This window comes from Thunnus maccoyii, chromosome 10 (genome assembly GCF_910596095.1).
Source record: "Thunnus maccoyii chromosome 10, fThuMac1.1, whole genome shotgun sequence".
NCBI lineage: Eukaryota > Metazoa > Chordata > Actinopteri > Scombriformes > Scombridae > Thunnus > Thunnus maccoyii.
In genome coordinates this window covers 15,114,243-15,134,899 of record NC_056542.1, presented here as the reverse complement: position 1 = coordinate 15,134,899, position 20,657 = coordinate 15,114,243, and the positions used below count along the sequence as shown (strand labels likewise).

General features: G+C 43.1%; 1 protein-coding gene across 2 annotated transcripts; it reads right to left on the bottom strand.

Moving 5' to 3' along the window:
* Positions 1–650: 650 nt before the first annotated feature.
* Positions 651–19,565, bottom strand: lmtk3 (lemur tyrosine kinase 3). 2 transcript variants are annotated; one of them, XM_042423334.1, is made up of 16 exons: positions 18,954–19,565; positions 16,488–16,621; positions 15,956–16,103; positions 15,287–15,360; positions 14,954–15,072; positions 13,785–13,872; positions 12,214–12,362; positions 12,009–12,093; positions 11,784–11,905; positions 10,939–11,088; positions 4,467–10,827; positions 4,203–4,366; positions 3,094–3,227; positions 2,432–2,766; positions 2,259–2,343; positions 651–1,525 (listed from the first exon to the last, which is right to left on the bottom strand). In XM_042423334.1, the coding sequence occupies exons 1-16, from the start codon at positions 19,042–19,044 to the stop codon at positions 1,398–1,400; spliced, it is 8,367 nt and encodes a 2,788-aa protein (XP_042279268.1). In that variant the 5' UTR covers positions 19,045–19,565; the 3' UTR covers positions 651–1,397. The 2 variants fall into 2 exon arrangements, with proteins under 2 accessions (XP_042279268.1, XP_042279269.1); XM_042423335.1 differs by lacking the exons at positions 15,956–16,103; positions 16,488–16,621; positions 18,954–19,565 and adding an exon at positions 15,650–15,718.
* Between the last annotated feature and the right edge of the window lie 1,092 nt (positions 19,566–20,657).

The window sequence follows — 20,657 nt, the reverse complement described above, 5'->3', positions numbered from 1 at the left end:
ATTCAGATAGGTGTTCTCAATTATCAAATAGAGCACCTTATGAATAGGAAACAATCGATTTATTGCCATGAAACAGTTCAATAAGAGGTTCACATTTTGTAGTTTTTATTTCCCCTTGTTTATACATTATCCCTTGAAAACAATTCTTTAAACAATACAGGTTTTAAACCAACATTTAAACAGACTAAACAAATGGGCTAGTTGGAACTCGACTGCATGATGGACCGTTATTAGTAGAAAATGGAATAAATTAACAGATACACAAACAAATGGAGTTATTTACTGATGAAAGGCTTCGATTTTTCATGCTAAGATACATTAACTGTCATTAAACAATGTTGAAAGAATGACGAGACAGCTAAAAATTCATAGACGTTGGAAAATAATGAAACATTACAGGACATAGTTCCATACAGATTGGCATATATTCACAAGTAAAATTATACAAAATACTTTTTTTTTTTTTTAGCAATTAAAACGTTTGGGAAAATATTTTGATTTATTTGTTATGAAGATCTTAGAGAAGGTATAACCTAGATGCATTCTGTCCCAAACAAATTATAGCTAAAGTTAATATATGTTAATTGCACCAAAGCAAATAAATAAATAAATAAATAATCAAATAAATAAAATATTGCATGGAAACTGGCTTTACATAAATAAATAAAACAATAAATATATAAATTAATAGTAAGTAAGAGAAAGCTTTTAGAACTAAAAGTATAAATAAATGTAGCTTGTTTCATTTTTCGTGCAGTCTAAGAATACATCTAAAAGTAAACAGCTCTAAAATGATATTGTATACACTTGTATTATGATATTTGTACAAATGCGAATGAGTATTCTCAAATACAGGAGTCAAGCAAATTCTGTTCCAAACTGCTGCCTACAAGAACAACTGACTGACTTCAATGAAAAACCTTTTAATAAAGAGAGGACTGGAATCCAAGCGTTTACATAGACAGATGAGTGACTAAAGAAAGTGCATTCCCCGCACATCTGGGGAATAATACAACAGAATGAAGCAGAAAAAGAGAAGGTAAGCTGGTACACAGCAAGACTCCCACTGCATAGCTGTCAAATCTGTTTCAGATTTTACAAAGCTCCAGGCTCCTCTTCTCCTAGCATATGCTGCCTTTTCCAAAGACTTTTGTAGCCAAAGGCTATGAATAAACTCTGTAAACAGTGGCAGGCAGGAGCACAACAACCCCTGTCATACAAAATCCTGTCGCTGGTAAAACCTGGAATGTGTCCAGCTTTTAGAACGGGAGTCTTATTCTTTCAGTTGCCTATTCAATAAAAAAATAGCCTCTGGGTGAATGGCTGGTTGTTGGGGTTAATTCACTGGCCAGTCTCAGAGGGTTCAGCTCTAAAGGTTCCCATGATGACATGTGACATCACACCAAGTGGGGGTCGTCGGCAGGGCTGACAGTGAAGCGCGATGATGTCACTGGATTGGCCCCCACAGGCGACCTTGGTTTGATTGATAAATTATCTTTCCTTTTTGATTCCTTGCTTTTCGGCCCTGATGGAGAGACAAACCAAATCAGTCACCACAACAGCAACACTGTAGCTTCAATAATACTGAGATATACAGTAAGACAAGAGTGAAAAACAAAATACAAAACAGAAAATAAACTAATAATATATATCTATTAATATAATCGAGCTGACGCAATGCAAGATGGTTTATTGTTAAAAATAACTGTATTTCAAAGGGAACACAGCCTCTTCTTTCAAGGCTTTGAAGTTTCAACTCTGAAGGCTATGAAAGATCATGAAAGCATCTAATTTTGGTGTTTCTGTAGTTGCACAGCCCAAAAGGAAATTCTGAGCACCAAACTTTCATTATTTTGTGAAATGAGGTGATCAGTGTGTGAGATGGAGAGCGGAAGTCAAGAGAGGAAATGAAAATGTGTTGGGAAACACAGCTTAGGCTTGTATTGTTGAGCGCAGGATTTATGTCCCCCGCTCAGCTCCACATGTCACAGTGTCGAGGGGGATAATTATAGAAGATTAATACTGGCTGTGTGTTTGGAGAGGAGATGGCTGAACTGAGGGTTTTCCATTTCAGTGGGTGGGGGATGAGTTAGGAGCTGTCAGATTTTGTTACGTCATTCTCCGGCTCAAGGTGAGGACTAACTGATAATACATGTGTAGTAAGAAACACATTTCTGACTGATGCGCATTATCTCCAGTCTAAAAATGTTACCTCCTCATTCTGTGTGTCGTGACGAATGTGATGTTTGCGGACTTACCGTGCAAATCCAACTTGGTGCTTTTGACAGACACTGGTGCTGGACCGGTGGGTGCTGAAGTGCTCAACTCATTAGTTGGAGTTTCCTGTTGCAATTAAAGAGAAAGTCAGCTTTCCTTTTATTAAATCTAACATTATGTCTTATAAATCAGTGGTGGAATGTTTTGACAACACCTGATCAAAAAGATAAATGGTGACATCATCAAAAAAGGACACGTTTCTTCCTCTGTCCTTTTCTCTGTCCATCGGTTCCTTAGGTGACTTCAGCAGACTCCGCAGGCCGACGCGTTTGTCCACGTCTGTTTCGGTGACAACAATCACCCTCCGGGAGCTTTCGTCCTCCTGTTCGTCCTCTTCCTCATCATCAGGGTCGCTTCCCGAGGACAGACCTCTCCGCCTCCCGATCCGACTTCCAATCGCCCCGTCCCCAAATCCTCCTTTACCAGTGGGGGTGAGGGGAAGAGTCAGGGCAAGAGGAGGGAGGGCGAGAGACAGGCGAGCGAGTTTTGCTGTGACAATGAGAACAGTGAAAAGATATTAGACATGAAGAATGGCTGACAAAGAGACCTAGCTTTTTCCAATTTCACACTAAGTTTCCTGTTTTGCTGCCCTCCATGGTCCACAAATCCATGGGGAAACAGACTTTGACAAAACAAAAACAAATAAAAATGCTTGAGGACAAACTGACCACAAATTACTGAGATGTACGGTGCATGTTAGTCTATCTGACATTTCTTCATACAGGATAGTAAATGGTCATATGCTGTTATCTCAGTCATAATCCCTGTTAAACATTTACCAATGTTAGTAATACATACAGTACAACACAAAGGTACCTTTCATTGCCTGGTTTGCAGCCGGTTGAGTTGTTGTAACCTCAGGTGGTTCAATCACAGTGAGCGGCTCAGATTTAGTTTCATCAGACTCGGTGTGGGGCGGAATGCTCAGGACGCTTTCCTGCTTTGCTTTGCTACAAAAACAACAACAAAAGAGAGGATCGATTCAAATATAAATATTAAAGGTTCAATTCACCAAAATCATAAAACAACTTATTTTCTCACCATCTTGCAACATCTATCCATGCAGATTGTTTTTGCTTTTATTTGCTCAGGTTTTGAAATATTCATCACAATGAAGGTGAGTACTCCTCCCACCTTTGTTCGTTGCTCAAAGCTTAGAAAATTATATTTAAACAATTCAAAAGCAATTTGCCTTTCCAGAAACAGTGACCCTCTTACTCTGGATAATTGACAGACTGTGCTGTGAACAGAAGAAATAGTCCCTATGAAAACTTAAACCAGAATTGAACCAGCTGCGATCTTGCCATCATTGTATATGGTATGCATCTTAACAATTAGGCCAGATATGATGATATTGAATTTTTCTTAATATCCTTTTTTATTGCTTTGAGCAGTGCAAATGAAAATCCGTTCACCCCCACTGTACTGAGGTGAGGGCAGAAATCTCAGACACAAATATCTCCTTGAAATCACAAATGACGATTTTTTTACCTTGTGCGCAATGTAATAATTTCTGTGCACAAGTTATTATCTTGAGTGGCAAGAAAAAAGATCCTTCAGGATACCACTTTGGCCTGGCATCACGAGGGGTCGTAAGTGGGCTTAGCCCCTTGTATTTTTTGCCCCCTCTGTTTATGCTTTATGTATCTACAGAAAAATAGCAAATACAAAATTACTGAGATACATGTGACTATTGTTTAGCTGTTGTTTCAGAACCATGGACAGTGCTGTTTGTTGTGTGAAGGGGGTGCATGCGCCGCAGGCGACATGATAAAGAAAAACAGCCCCTCACAATTTTTAACAGCCCCCCTCACTCATTTCATCCTGGCGCCGGGCCTGATACCACTAGAGGAATGTTGGAAAATAAGTTGTTTTTTTGTTGATCATTTTATTCATGATCAGATGTCCAAGGTCAGCCTTCATACCTTTCATCCTCTTTTTGTTCTTTCACAGTGACCAGCTCCCTGCTGCTCTCTGTAATTTGTTCTCCCCAGGGCCGAAGCATCACTGTGTCTTTAACAGTCGCTCCCCAAAGCACGTTTGTTTTCACATTTTCACTGAGGGAGAACTGCAGCCTTTCCTCACACACCTGAGATGTTAAAAACAAAACAATACACAAGGGTGAATAAACTCAGAAAGGCAATACAAGGAGTGATCATTAAACTGTGAAAGAAAGAAAACATGCTCACCTGCATCATGAGGCCATTCTTAGTTGTCATCTTGGAAAGAGATCCATGGTCCTTGACATCAGATGTTTGGCCTAGTGACCTCAGCACATCATTCCTCTCCTCTTGAGGTGGCAGCTTGCCTTGGGAATTCAGGAGCAGGTGTGGTGCAAGTTCCACCAGCTTATCAGAGTTGTCAGAGATCCCATCCTCCTTCAAATCCATTCTGCTCCCCTCGGGAGTAGAGGAGCCACATGTCTCCTCTCCTGTGTCACTAATACCAGCACTGCTGCCTTTCTGGTCAGGCGTTTTCTTCAAAGACTCCAAGAGCTCTAGGTTCCCCAAGAAAAGGTGTCCCAAAGTGTCCTCCTCGTCCCCAGATATGCAGCACAGTTGTTCGAGTTTCTCAAAATCCTCTAGGGGCTCCTCATCCAAATCTTTCCACTCAGAAATCAACAATTCTGGGAGAGCGTTGAGAGGATCTTGGGTTGGGGATGAGGTGGCAGGTGATGTTTTTTGGACCAGGTTGTTTTGTTCATCCTGACTTCCTGTGTCAGATGTGAGGTCGCTCTCATCATGGAGTGTTATATGCACAGAGGGGAGGTTCAGATTGGCCGAGATCCCTTTACTTTGAGTTGTAGCAGGTGGCAACTCTTGCAGAGGTGGATCTGAGGCATCTGTGTTGTGAGTCGGGGAAATACGCGGCTCTGTCTCACTGCTTGCAATAAAGTCTTCCAGATTAATGTGACTAATAAACTCCTCTGACTCTGTAACAGATGGTGGTGGACTAGGAAAAGAGTCGTCTAAACTCTCCAGCTTATCATCTTGCACATCAAGGTCTATGCTTGGTGGAGGACTGGGGAAATCTACTGAGCTGAAATTATCTACCTGTGGATATGACTGATCTACATCCTCCTGGACATCAAGGTCACCGGGACAAGAGACAGGATTAGATGGAAGTGGCATGTCTCTGTAATCCTCCTCTACATTCATAATACTTATTCTTTCGTCTATGTATTGCCTAGCAATCCATGGGTTCATTTCAGTCTCTGAATCTAAGCCTGATTCAACATTTTCCAGATCTGAAAGGTCCACAGGAGGAGCTTCGGTGATACAAATGGATATATTTGCGCACTTATGCTCTAAAGTGTGACTGAAGTAGTTCTCTAAACTAGAGCCTGTTTCTTCATTAACAGCCGATGACTGCTCCTCCTTTTGGATCTCGGAGAGGTGATTCTGAGGCCATCTGTTAAAATTTTGGTTCTCCTCTGTCTCTGTAGAGTCCATCCCACCTTCCCTGCGCCCGACTGTCTCTGTGCATGACGAAATCTGCTTCTTTCCTTGCTCCGAGGTCTCTTGCGCTGGGATTTCTATATTCTCTACTTCAATATCTGAGATTTCTCCTTTCAGGTCTTTGTTAAAACTGTCAATTTCTCCAAGGTTCTCAATATTTTCCTCCTGTTGTACACCGACCACTTGGACAGTCTGTTGGTTATCGCTGTCTTTAGAGTCCCACTTTTCCTTCACATCAAGACTGCCAGTCAGTCCCTGGGTCTCATCGTTCCATGTTTCTTCGCAGCCCTCCAAGACAGCAGGGTGAGGTTCACTTCCTGCAAGTTCGTCGTTTTCTTCAGTCTCCCAAAACTCCTGGCCCACTACAAGCCGCTCCCCCACCTCCCACGCCTTATTATTGAATCCAGAGAAAAATTCAGACCTCAGCTCAAGGTCTTGGCACCTCCTTTCTGGAGAGGCCCACTGGTCGTTTTCATCAGGCCACAAGTGAAGGTCCCTCGACTGTGAGAAACGGTGGCAGTCAAACTCTCCCCTGACCACAGCGCATCCCGTTCTTTCTTCATCCTCCTCCATAGCGCTCCACAACTCTTTTGTTTTCAAATCCAGCCCCTCACAGGAGTCTTTATCCACATTGTCCATCCTACTCGCTGCTCCTCTCAGGGGCGACTTCTCCTTCATGGCGTTACTCAGCTCTGTGGCAGCCAGCTGTTTCTCTGTTTCTGTTGTGACTTCGGCCTTCTTGTCCTCACTGCCGTCTGAGCAGCGCAGGTTTCTCAGGCCCAGCTCATTGTGGTCTGTGTGGTGAAGCTCCAAGCCAGGCCTCTCAGGCTCTTCGACACCCTCCTCAGCCCAAGAGGGACGTGTCAGACCACTCACTTTATCAGCTACAAATTTCCCATCGCTTGGCTCGACTACTGACGGGATTTCATCATTGCTATGTCTGGCATCGCTCGTTTGAACGCCATACACTTTAGATAATCTGGACTCTCTGTTGTCAACTTGGGATGTTGCCACAGATTCCAGAGAGTCATTTGCACAGTGGTGAGCATTTAGTGCAGAGAGATCGTTATCTATCTTTGTAACACTTGTGTATTCTTTGATGCCGGGTCTTAACATGCAATCCTTTGACTGACTGCCAGATACAGACTCGATCAAAATATCTGTCTCAGCGAGGCCCTTGGAATGTAGATTTAAGTCATTCTCTGCAGAGTCCTGGTATTTGCAATCTGTTATCTGAGAAATGATGCCATCTGTATAGTGGTTGTCTATCGGATACCCACCACTGTGTGGCAGCCCTTTCAGTGGCTCATCATCTAATTTTGAAAACAACTTATCAATTAAGTCGACACAGTCCTTGGCCTGGGGACTGCCTAACAGTGTTGATTTTTTGCTCTCGTTGTGGAAAATGCCCGAATCGTCTTTCTGTGTAGACTCCAGCCCTTTGCTTAAAATATCTTTATCATCACCTAAATGAGAAATGTCATTTTCAGGAGCATTTTGATATGGGAAAATCTTTTCCTCACATATCTCGATAGTTGTTATTTCTGCAGTTTCAGTTTTGCTATCTGACATCTGTATACTGTTTTTTAAAGGGCTCTTATCTCCCATCTCTCCCTCTTCCTCAGTTTTTTCCTCAATCCCTGTCAGTATTCCCCGATCGCCTCCTCGACCGCTGCTTGGCCTGGAAGCAATTAGTCCATCACTGCTCCTCCTGTTCATCCCGTCCCCTTCCCAGTCGCTGTCGGAGAAATAGGCAGAGTCTCGATGTGGCGTTTCATTTCCCAGAGCCCGCCACCCGCCGCTTCCCACTCCTCCTCCCGTCCATGAGTCACTAGGTGTGAGGCAGTCAGCTGAGCTGGAAGTCATAGGTGACAGGACTGAGTCAGTGGGGGTGACGAGTGACACATCAGAGGATGGATCCCAGTCTGGAGTGGTTGGAGTGGTGGCGGGAGTGGCTGCCTTTTGGGCAATATGACCACTGTCATTGTGCTCTGGTGAATTTTCTCTTCCATTATCGTTTTGAGAACCCAAACTTTTCGAGCTTTCAGAATCAGCTGTTGCGATGGTTTCCACTGCAGAAACTTTATCAGTGTGGTACTTTTCTTTTTCAGGATCATATGAAGTGGTATCAGTCTTTCCCCGTTTTTGATCTCCTCTCTCATGGCTGCTGGTCTGTAGGTCATCTTTCACTATCTCACCATTCCCTACAACAGCAGCCTTTGGACTATCGAGCGATTTGTTCTCACGCAATATCACAGTGTTGGATTCTTCAACATCCTTAGTGGACATGATCGGAGAGTGCTCTGAATGATCTCTGTCTCTTTGCTCTCCTCTGGCAGGTAAGGCAGGGCCATCTGAACACTCCTCTTCTTTCTGACATGCAAGTGTTTGGTTGTGCAGTAGGCCATTTTTGGGCATGATTTCTGAAAACACAAATTCACCAGATTGGCAGTGGGGAGCTGAGTGGTCAGCATTACTTCCTTGGCTGTCCAGTTTGACAGGTTGTTTATTTGATCCTATATGAAGGATCGGGATCTCGGGTCTTGTGGAGACTTTTATCTCACTCTTTTTAGCACGCTTGGTCACTTGGGCATAGATGGCCTCAGTTTGTGTGTCATCTTTTCCTTTGTTGGATGCTCGTATGGAGCTCTCTGACTGGAATCTGATGGTCTGAGTTGAGTTGGGGTCGATGCAAATGGACTCATATTCAGGGGACAGTGGAGTAGGGGAGTAAGATGATTCCGCTTCCTTCCTGTTTGCTGCAGCGTTTTGTCGAGATATGATTTCCGTCAGAAAGGTCTCTGCTGATTGGATCTCCTTTAGGAACTCCTCTCTGGTCATTTCTGTTCTCCGCGGCTCCTTCTCCGTCTGCTGTAGTTCAGACTCCTGCTTCCCGATGGTGATCTCAGAGAGGAGGGAGCGGGACCTCCGTATACCTTTGGAATAGGCTTCCTCAGCTTCAGTGTACGAGGGAAGGCCTGGAGCGCAGACATAGGGCCGCAATCTGGATCCTGCAGGATAGAGGTATTTCACAGGGTCACTCTCTGATCCTCCCTCCACATCTGTGTCCATCCCTCCTGTATCAATCTCTGTGAGAAAAAGATCTCTCTGCAAAGGTCCTTTAGTGACTGTATTTTCCTCCTCAGGTTCTGTGCTGTTGCTGTGTTTCTCTGGCCCCCATGACTGTCCTGCTGAGCCCAGCTCTGTGATGAGCGACTGGGAGCGGCGCATCCCTCTGTTGGACAGCACAAAGTTCCCCCATCTCTCTCCATCTCTTCTCTCCTCCTTCTCTCCCTTCCATGAGGCCTCTGTTTTTGGGTCACCAGACTCTGTCACGCTAGATATCTCTGTCAGAAACAGATGCATGGGGGATTTCTTGGCAGCGGCTACACGTTCTGCCTGAAGTTCAGCATCTTCCTTCCAAATGGCGGGCAGGATGGTGTCGAGGCGTGACTGGGTCCTTTTCATTCCCCTGGAAAAGAACTCCGAGGCCACTGGGTCTGCATCTTCAGATAGGCTGGAATGAGTGACAGTGGTCCCACTGCTGGGTTTCTCAGGGGACATGAAGGGAGAGTCGTCCTCATCTGAGTAGGTGGGACTGGATGATGACTGCCTTTCAATCTGGGGCTGAGGACGGGGTAAATTGCGATAAATAGGGCGCAAGGGGTTTTCTCGACGAACAGGAGAGTCAAAGTCTTTTGCACGTGAGTGAGAGGTCTCCTTGGAGTTGTGCGATGATGCTACGTGCCTGGTAACACCCTCTCTGTCAGACAAGTCACAGGATAGTGGGTCTCTAAGGGGTCTCTGCATTTGCGGCTTACTGTATCTTGAAAAAGTGTCAGCTGTGTTGTAGCTTGGGCAACTTCTTTGTGGTTTGGAGTGGGGAGGGAGAGGCGGAGGACACATTTGAGATGAAGGGTAAATGGGATGGCTCGATGGGGGCAGGGAGGGGGAGAGGGACGGGGATGGGGGTAGAGTCTGTCGGGACCGATGGAGCCCCAGGTGATCAAAGGTAGAAGGGGGGCAGCTGCTCATATGATGAGGGTCTGTCTCGATTTTTCCACTGATGGTGTAGTGAGGAAGTCCTCTATATCCGAGTGGAGGGGCGGGGAGGGGGCGCGAGTGAAGGTGGTTGGCTGATGACATGGACATGGAGCGAGGCTTGGGAGGGAGGACTGGGGCTTGAGAACTTGTGGATGATTTTCTATCCACCTCACTGCTCTTTTTCTTCTCCTCTTCTTCATCGTCCCCTAAATCGACTACTGAGAAGTCAGTCACTCTGCTTGAAGTGTCTCTGAATTCCGCCAAACCTGTGTTGGGTACCTGGAGTTTAACCTCGCTCGATCGGATGGTCTGGATTCCTTTTCCACCTCCGCACTTGTCAGAGGAACAATAAGGTACGCGCTCTTTTCCCAGTAGACCACTACGAATCTCCACCAGCTCCATGTCTCCAGGGCAAATCGAGTCAGACCTAAAAGAGGACTGTGTCTTCCCTTTAAGAGTTGGGGACTTGTCCTGGGGAGTGTGCTCCTCTAATCTGATGTAGTATTCACTGGCAAGGGAGGGGCTGCGTGCACTGATCACTGGGACCACAGTGGGAGTATCCAAGGACTGTCTGTGGTTATTGTTCACAGTCGGGATTGGCTGAGGAGGGGGGAGAGGTTTGTAGCCTCGTCTGGCATGCGCCTTCTCCCAGAAATACTCAAAGTTCAAGCCTTTGCTAGTTTCAGTGACTGTCAGGATGTCGTCCAGTTCCGACGAGGACGGGGTGATACAGTTCCCCACGGGGTCCAGTAGAGGGTAGGAGTTGTCTCTGTCATCCCTGCTGTACTCTCTCTCCCTCTGCCGCTCATTTGCTGCAGCCTGGAAGGCAGGTGGACGGAGTAAGTCCCAGCGTCTTTCAAACGACTCCTCGCTCTCCCCTCTCCTCCCTCTGCCCTCCTCATATTCTTCATCCTCTTCATCCTCTTCCCCGACACTCCCCCTTGCCATACCTCGCTCAGCGGCCAAGAGTGAGGAGAGGAGGAGGAATATCTCAGCTACAGAAGGGCGTTGAGATGGAGGTAACCAGCTGGACTGCATGATCTCATACCTGAGGAGAGGAGAGAAAAACAGTTTGGAAAGACACAATTAGGACATTATTACTTTCCTTTAACGTAATCATCACTTTTGTGCAGAGCACTTGGTGGATTAGAGCACTGACCAGTAATCTGCATGGGAGAGTTTGAGTCTGGGCTGGGCCAGTGTGATCTGTCTCTCCCTGATGACGAAGGTCAACACCTCTTCATCGCTCAGGTGTCTGTGGGGCTGAGAGCCAAACTCGAACAGCTCCCAAATAACCACCCCCAAGGACCTAGAAGAAAAAATGGATGTAGAGGTGGTGAGAGACTAAGCATCACAAATCTTTTAGATTTTTGTTATGTAATGATTTTACTGCAACACCTTGTTTATACAGAGCTTTGACTTTAAAACAGATCAAGACTAAGAGGCATAACAGAAAGAAAAAATAAGATATTTTGTTGATTATATTATTTATGCTATTATATTAGAAAAAAAGCTCAATTTTAGTCTTACTCAACTTCAGTTTAATATTCAGAAGAATTGAAGATTTTGAAACTTTGGGCCAAATCCCAGCTCTAATTGAGACTACAAACAAGACTCTACAAAGAGCATTTCAGATTATTTTCACATACCATACTTTTGATATTTTTGATCAACAATTTCAGAACATTCCTTGTTCAGAGCATTTCATTCTCAGTCAGTTGCAGAAACATTAAGGGAAATGAGGTTTACTATATTCTCTAATAAGACAGCCTTGATCAGCTAAAGTCGGTTGGTGTATGGGCACATGTTCTAACGCTGGAGGAAAGTAACAAAATTAGTGCTAGGAGACTAGTTGCAATTAAAATAAAAAGATGGACACCAGATGTAAAAGTGTTTTTGATCTAAGTATTTTCAGCATGACCTGGTGACCTGCATAATCAGCTTGTCAACTCAGATTTTTCGGCAGGGTAGCACATAAAGAGCTGCGGCTGCTGTAAAACATACCACACATTGCTGGTCTTGGTTTGGTCGGTAACAATGAGAGATCCTCTGTACTCCTCCAGCAGCTCAGGAGCGATCCAGCGCAGTGGGATCCATAGCTTGTCCGGAGTTAGGTAATAGTCCTCCTTCACACAACAAGAACAAGAATTATTTAGTTTATTACATTTAGTCATATATACATTTTCTCATTCAAATGAATGAGAAAGTCATAAGCACGGAGCCATGTACCTTGTAATGGTTGTGAGAAAGGCCGTAGTCGCCTATCCTAACAGTGAGGTCTGAGGTCAGCAGGCAGTTTCTTAAAGCCAGATCACTGCAGAGAACAAAAACTTTCAAATATTAGTCACATTGATCAGAGATACACACTCTGTCTGGTTTGGTTAAAAGATAAGTGTTTTTTTTGATAGTGGCTACAGAGACAGTCATGACTGACCTGTGGATGTAGTTGTTTTCATGGAGATGCAGCAGGCCTGAGGTGATCTCAAAAGCCATTCTCTGGAGAGTCAACAGATCCCGGGTCGGCAGGTCAGGGGTCATGCCGTCTGACTTGCGCTGGGCTCGCAGATACCTCTTCAGGTCACCCTAGATGTACATCACAGAAAAATGCAGGAAGTGAGTTATGCGTGGAGTGGACTTCAGTACAGGATGAATTAATGCCAGTTTGGACCATAAGTGTGTGTGTGCCAAGTATTTGTGCCCTTCACCTAAAGCAGAGATAAAACTTACAGGCTACACTGTGTATGCACAGAGGATAATTGTGAGTTCTTCCGTAAATACGTCCTTTTTTTAGCTGTTTTTCATCACAGAGCCTCAAAAGCAACACAAGAATTGATAATGAGCTGGCAGCCTTTGTGTTAGTCATTTGCACTCCTGGAAGGACAAGGAAATAAAATGTGGACTATATAAAAGGATGAAAAATATCCCCAAGGAAAGGACAATAGGTGACTTTATCAAAAAGGGTTATAGCAGTCTGTGAGGACTCCAGTGTTCTCTCGCTGTGTTGCTGTAATTGATCTTCTCGTGCCTTTGTTTGGCCTGAGAGTCCACTCATACGATTTTCTTAATCAGTCAGTGATTAAGCCAGCTTAAAGAAGGAAAACAAACTGATTCTACAGATGCTAAACAGATTTCGGTGACCCTCGAATTCATCATTTTTGTAACAGACATGTGATACCAATGAGCTACTCACATCAAATGACATTACAATAAAGATTGCCCCTCCCCCCAAAAAAATACTTTAACTCTTGATGCAACTGAACTTTATTTGAAAAAAAATGCTACAAAGGTGGTAAACACGGCTTGCATACCAATTAACAGCATTAACAGCAAACATGAGACAACTAACAGCACCAAAGATGCCAAATCATCTTTGTCTAAATTGTAGGTATATCAGTCAAAACTAAAAACTACAAAATTATGTACTAATGGTGTTTAACTTAATATGACTCACCTGTACCTTTATCTAATATAAAAATAGCTGATTTCTCTGGAGGCAAACCAGACTCATGTTTTGCACTAAACTAAAGCATTTCTGGAATAATGTTAATGCAGTTATTAAAGACGTTATGGGATATAACATCCCAAACAACTGTGCTGTGATGTACCTAGGGGGACAGTGAGGAGGCAGTACAAAGAAGAGATAGATATCTGGCAAAAAAAAATTAGCTTATAGCCAGCAAAAAGACAAGAAATTGGTTTAAAACTGATCCTCAAGGGAAAGAGCAATGGTTTGGGATTGTCTGGGATATCTATTCAATGGAAAATTTGACCTACCTGCTAAGAGTTAAAGGAAATATTTTTGATAAGAACTGGGATGACATGATGCCAAAAAAGTAACTTAAATGCTAAGATATGAAAAGAGAATGTATACACATTTCTTAGTTGATGTAGACAACTTTTTGTTCAGTGTTATATTGTATGTGTGCTCATGCCATTGGATCCAGATCTGAATGCCCAAGAAAAGAATAATATATATATATGTGAAAAAAGCTGGTTTCTACTTACCAGCTGACAGAACTCCATAACCAGGAGGAAAGGGATGCTTTCACTGCACTGCCCCAAACACTGAAGAATGTTGGGATGTTTGAGGCTCCTGAAGCGAGAACGAGACACCAGAGATTAGATAGGTAGGTAGGTTGATATATAGATAGGTAGGTCACACAGACAGAGGTAGAGAAAGAGATGGAGATAGAGAAAAAAGCAGCAAAGCCAAATTTAATTGTGAGTGAAAGTCATAAAAAAAGCAAATAAAGCGTCTTGGTGTTGTGTGTGTTTGCTTGTTGTTGAGTCTGTGTGTTTGCATCAGAAACAAACTGGGACAGAGGAGGTGAGAAGACAGAAAGATAACATGACGAGGGGAAGGTGTGTGCCTCAGCAAGAGATGTAAAAAGCATAAAAAATATGTGTGAGACTCCTTGTGAGTGTATATTTGTGTGTGTGTGTGTGTAAGGATGGTGCTGGTTATTGTGGGTTTTGCCCAGAGATAGGGATAGAGAAAAAAACACACAGCCGTGTCCTTGAATGCTTCCTGTGTGTCTCTATGTGTGTGTGTGTGTGTGAGTGTGTTAGGGAGAGAAGGACGGCCAAAATGCTACTCAGATTCTGAGTCAAACACATTAAACAGGTTGATTCAGTGTTCATCCACAAGAACAAACTTTATCACTACATACCTGCAGTAACATTAACTATTAACTATCTGAATATACCAATTTTTAATCTTTTTAGTTCATGTGGATAGTTGTCAAGTCTGTCTGAAAGTAAACAGGTACAATTCAAGCTAGACATGTTGTTGCTCCTTTTATAAAGGATTAAAGTGAGACTGTATTTTTAAAAGAAGACATAGCACAATCCTTTGCATATAAATGAAAAGGATCATTTATAAGCAATATAATTCATCACTTTTCAGTTCCATACACTCATAGGTTTTTGCTGATACAGCCTTACCCAGTCTGGTATGACCAGTAGCAAATGGTAGTTAATGTTGGCTAATGTTAGTTAGATACATATTCCTGTTTAACGGACATCTCTGCTCCTCTGTTCTTGTGCTACTGTCATACTACTGTCCATTATTTCATAATTGTCACTGGTTGCAGGTTAACAAAAGTTACACAGTCTCGCTTGAAGGCCCCAAAATGGCCACCCGAGTCTTGCACAGTCTTGACAGTTTTTCCCACCTGTACGGCTCAGACTCGGCCAAGAACTTCCTCTGCTCCAGAGGGCTGGCGCTGACACGCAGCTCCTTCACCACGGCCTGAGAGGAGCTGCAGTCACACAGCACTTCAGCCAGGATCACCTAGAAGAGATCGATGGACAATAACATGGAAGAGTGCCCAGGAGAGGGAGACTGGCAGTAAAAGAACTATTTTGAGTTAGGACTTGTAATCTGGTCGGGAGCCAGTATTAAATATAACAGAGCAGAGCATGCCGTAACAAAGACACTCTATGATTCGTATTTTACATGACAACACAAAGATATGATATCTGAATATGGGAGACGATCATCTTACTTTTCCGAACCAGCCATTTCCTATCTCCTGAAGGTAGTTTAAAGTGTGTCTTTTGAAGCACTGAGACTTGGAGTCTGTAAAAAAAGAGGAGAAATAAAAAAAGATCAGGGTCACAGACGTCTGCATCTGATGTTTTTTTATGACATAATATCTCACAATAGCAACAGAAATCTGCTTTAAAAACTGATACACTCTGGAGAAACATTATTTACAGTGCTGCTCATAAATTTAGTCAATATTTCAATATAAACTACCACATATTTTGCACTGCGACACCAGTCACCTGACACAGCACCCTTCCTGAGCCAAAAACCCGCATACTCAACCCTTGTCAGCATGGCCACAGGGTCTATGGGCACGAACCTCTCATCCTCTCACTACAAGTCAACCAAATGTCCAACTTGGCCTGCTCAGACAGAGCACTGATGCAGAATTTCCTCAGATCACAGTTTCCACTCCACTGACGTTCAGCGGGGAGTCCAATGCTACTGGTTTTACACTCCGTTTGAGACCTTTACTGGATCCACATCAGTGATTCAGGCAACAGACCCTGAGGGAGTTTACTGCAGGTCGGTACTGGCTCTCATGTGAGCGCGGCTTCAAAACCCTTCATAACAAAGCCGAAGCTTTAACACACAGCTGAGCAGGAGAGTTGTTTCAGGTTGTTACCTGCTCCGTCCTGCAGGGCGGGGCAGTTGGGCCTGTCTCTGACTGGTAAGGTGTAGACCTCTGGTAGGGAAGGACATGACGAAAGGCTGTCCTCCTGGATGGGACTGGATCCTCCGGAGCACTCCTCCCCGTCGGCATTGTCAAACTCCTGGGACGTAAAATGTATAAAAATCACAATATCGGTATAAACTGTACTCTTTCGCTCAAAAATATGGTTGAATTTAGGAGTAGACAGTGAGAAAGCAGCCATTCTGAACTAATGACACCCTGTCTGTCAGCTAAACAACAACACTGTGAGGTTAAAAGACGGCAGGCTTAGTCAAGATTAGACTGAGAGATGATTATTGACCATTTCTACTTCATTAAGTTGGAATTATTGACTCGTGTTTCCATTTCCAGACTGAAGCCTCCCGCACAGCTACAGTTTATATCAAGGCAAGCTTAAATGAAAACCATACAGGCATGCAAACAGTGTGACAAGCCAAAGGAAGCAGAGAGAGGTGAATAAATCTCTTACATGTTGAAGACTTACATTGAATCCCACTCCTCCCCTCTTACAGCACAGGCAGGTGAGGAGCAGCAGAACAAAAGAGACGAGCCCCGAGCAAGAGATGAGGATGACGACGTAAGGTGGAGGAGAGAGGGATGCAGCCCTGGTCTGAGAAACTGAGAGGAAGACAGAGGGGGGACGAGAGGAAGAAATACAAGGGAGGAAAGGATTTAATACAGCTATTGAGGGTGAGTGTGTTTCTATAAGGGGGGACACACTGTTAGGTTTGAGTCAGTGAGAAGCAAAAAAAGAGACTTCACTCATCAGAAAGGTGTAAAGTCTTGTTACACAGGTGTTTTGTTTAGAGGGAAACCATTGGAGCGTTTTCTTAGCGGCAGGTTTGGGACACAGTGGAGAACCCCAATGGACAGCTTGCATCAGGGATTTGGGGGGAAAAAGCAGGAAAAGAAACTAAGTCCAAGATAAAAAAATAAAAAAAAAAACACTGTCTGAATCAGTAAAGGAAAATAGAGACTGGAATTAAAGAATTCAAGTTTGAAAGTGGGAGAATATACCATTCCAGTAAGGAAAAAAGCACGGGGAGGGGGAAATATCAGAAATGGCATTCCACTCAGGAAACACAGTTAAGAAGCAGGGGAAGGGGTGGCTGGAGTTGTCATTTAGGTAAAAAAAGGAGCGCTAACTGGGAAGGGTTGGAAACTGGAAAAGAATTACTCAAATGAGGAAGGTTTACTACTCAGGTGAGAGAGGGAGGGATCGGGACATTTGATATTTGTACCTCAACGTAGTCGATTGTGGGAAGTGAACCATCTGTAGAAAAGAAAAGGGGCAGGGCAGGGTGGTTAAATACCCTTCAGGTGTTAACTATAGGTTTAAATACTGCAGCTGAAATATGTCAAAACATTATATCACTTATGACAGATGACATGAAAGAGGAACAATGACACCTTGAAACAGTCAGACGGAGTCCGACACTTAACATGATGAAGGACTTAAATATAAACATTTATATAGTCTCAGTTTCACCTTCTGTAGACACATCTACTCTATAAACAAACCTTTAAGGCTGCTTTCACTGATATTACGCACCACACATTACAAACATTTGAGAAAGATAACATACAAAAAAAGCTACATAACGGTGTGAAATTATAAAGATGAGAAAATAATGAAAATAACTCAGGTTTTCTGTTTTCTGAGTCTGCGCTGCCTCAAACTAAATCCCAACTTCATCCTCTGTGACCCTCATCCCAAAAAATGCATTCATTCACAAGGTCATGATATCATAAACACTGCATACATAAATTTTAAAGTAAATTTAATAATTTATAAACTTAAAAAAAAATATTGTAAAAAAAGAGGATCAACATGCCACTAAAAATACATAAAGAAGTGATGTTTGTGTGTAGGATCGATATTAAAGCCTCATTGCTATTAACACTTTGAGTACTTCTTTTTTTGTGGGTTTTTTTCTTGTTTTCTTGCTCACAAAAAAGTTGCAGCACAAACGCAACAAGATTCACTTGTTTCCCGCATCAGGCAGCAAAGAAGATGTGCTCAGCATTTTAAAAAAAAACACCTTTGTATCAAAGTGTTGGCTGGTGATTTGCCCAATATGTTGCTAAAAATGAAAAAATTGGTTCACTGGATTCCAATAAATTAGAAATAATCCTGAAGGAGCTCAGAGAGAAATGCAGCGAAATGCTGATCATAACACCTGCAACACAGGGGCTAAATATAAAATCTCAATGACCCTCTTGGCAGTGTAACATGCACTACAAACATAACTAGTGGCTCCAATACTGATGCACAATTCTTGTGCAGAGCTATTCTTTCATCTTTCCCTAGACAGATGTCCAGACAGACACTGCATATAAATAGGAACCTAACACAAGGCCCTTTTCCACCAGCCCCGGTGCCAACAGCTCTCATCAAAACAATACAACCACAATACAATGACTGCACACATTACACAAACACAACACTCTGCCAAATCTTGCGGGGGGTGCGGGGAGGAGGAGGCAATATTCAGATTCAGAAAAATAAAAGATGCCAGCAGTGGCTAAAGGGCTAAATAATCTCCCGAGCCAAGCGCAGGCTATGTGGAGGCTATAACATCTCGCACTGACCGACGATTTTTAGTCTGCTATTCATACAGTGTGTGCTGTTTTTAAATGCCATCGATGTGAGGCCCAAAATCGAAACACCCCCCTCAATATTTTCATCACTGCATGCAAATATGGTACCCTACCCATCACCCAATCAGCCTCGCTCCTGTTTTGATTAAGTCAGCCACGTACTGCAATAATAATTCGCATTATGTCTCAGTCATACAGGCTGATAATACAGTGTAGAGAGGCCTTTTCATAACTGACTACATCCCCCCTCTCTCCTCCTTTCTCCAGCATCACTGACAGGTTTTCAAAACCCCCCCTCCTCCTCATCCTCATCCTCATCCTCCTCCTTCTCTCCTCCGACTCCGCTCACCTTCCCTCTGCGGGGCTCCGAGGGCTCTCTCCGGGCTGAAGTACGACATGATCCCCGCCAGCGCTACCATCACCCAGCAGTGTGGCCGCATCGTCGCCGCGTCCGGAGCAGCAACAACAACAGCATCCGAGCGACGCTGCCGACTGTCGGTGTCGGTGTCCTCCTCTCTCCCGTCCCCCCCGCCACGGTCTGTGCCGTCTCCCGGCTCACGCTGTCTCTGTCTCACCCCCTCCGCTTTTCTCCTAATAATAAAGAGCGTCTCCTTCCCTTCCTTGTTGTGCTTCTCCCTCCTCCTTCCTCCTTCCTCCTCCTCCTCCCCCCCTCCTCTTCTAATCCGCAATTAAACACGGTGTGTGAGATGCTCTATTGTGCATCCTCAGTCCGCTCATCAGACATTATTGCTCAGCCTCCGTGTGTGAAAACAACCGTCCGCTGTTTCTCCTCTTAGATATTTTCCTTTTCTCCCCCTCCTGTCTCTCAGTGTTGGAGGGTTGTCTGTGTTTTTCTCCTCCGCCAGCCTACGTCAGACACACACGGCGCGCATTGTCATGGTCCAGCTTCATCATCATAATGCTAAAAAAATAAAAAAAATAAAAAGAAATCTGATAATATTCCCACAGGAAGCTAATGATGTGTATGTGGTTCTCAGTAGTAGGATTATATTGATCTCATATTGGATTTTTATCACTTCTGTTTCAAGACTTGTGGTTGTGATGTAATTAGCCTCCTATTAACCCTTAAATACTGATCATATTCTGACCCTTCATAGGATGGAGGGGGTCATTTATGACACAAGTATCCCTTTTTAATTAGTCCCTACACCAGATTTTGAACCATAAATGTATTTTGCATCCGTAAATATCTTATCAGTCATTAATAAAAGGGTGATTAATCCTTCATTAATATTTCAGAGAGCAGGGGAAGTGTTTTCTTTTTTCTATATTATGATGTCATATTATCTAAAAAAAAAAGGAGAACAGCCGTAATTACTTCTCTGAATTTTATTGAAAGTGAAGGATGCAACATTTTTTAATAGTAGGTTTCATTATAACTATTAAAACCATCAATCATAATATTAAATAGTTTTGAAATATGTCATTTTTTGTATATTCTGGGCCACAAAAGTCAGAAAAATAAAATGTCTTAAAGAATGTCAGTTATGGTGTTTTAATGCTTTCAAATGTCAAAATGGGTTAAATTTGACCTGAACAGTATGTAAAGTTTAAATAACTAGAAATTATATTAGAAAAAAATGTATAAATATTAGTTAATTGACCAGGCCTTAGCCTTCTTCACATAAGTAAAAAATAAACATTTAAATCTATTTTAAGTGTGTGAACTGTCATGACTGCACTATTAAAACTATTTTAGTTATCCAGAAAAAATAGATAATGCAGTTGTGTAAAAATGATGATGATGTTAATTTACACTTTGTTGCCATTTTTTAGGTACATCTTGCTAAAACTAATGCAGTCTAATGCAACAATAAATCTACCTTCATTCAGGTTATAATGTTCAGATTATTTGAAACCGTTTCAGAGGTGTTGGCTCAAGTTTACAGTCATTCTGGAGGCTTTAGTTTCTGAAGCTCATTGATATAAAAGAGGTGTAAAAAATATTATAAAGATCTCAGTGACAACAGCAGCACAATCTACAGCCGCCAAGCAACCATAACACTGAAACCCAAGTTTTAACAAAACTGAA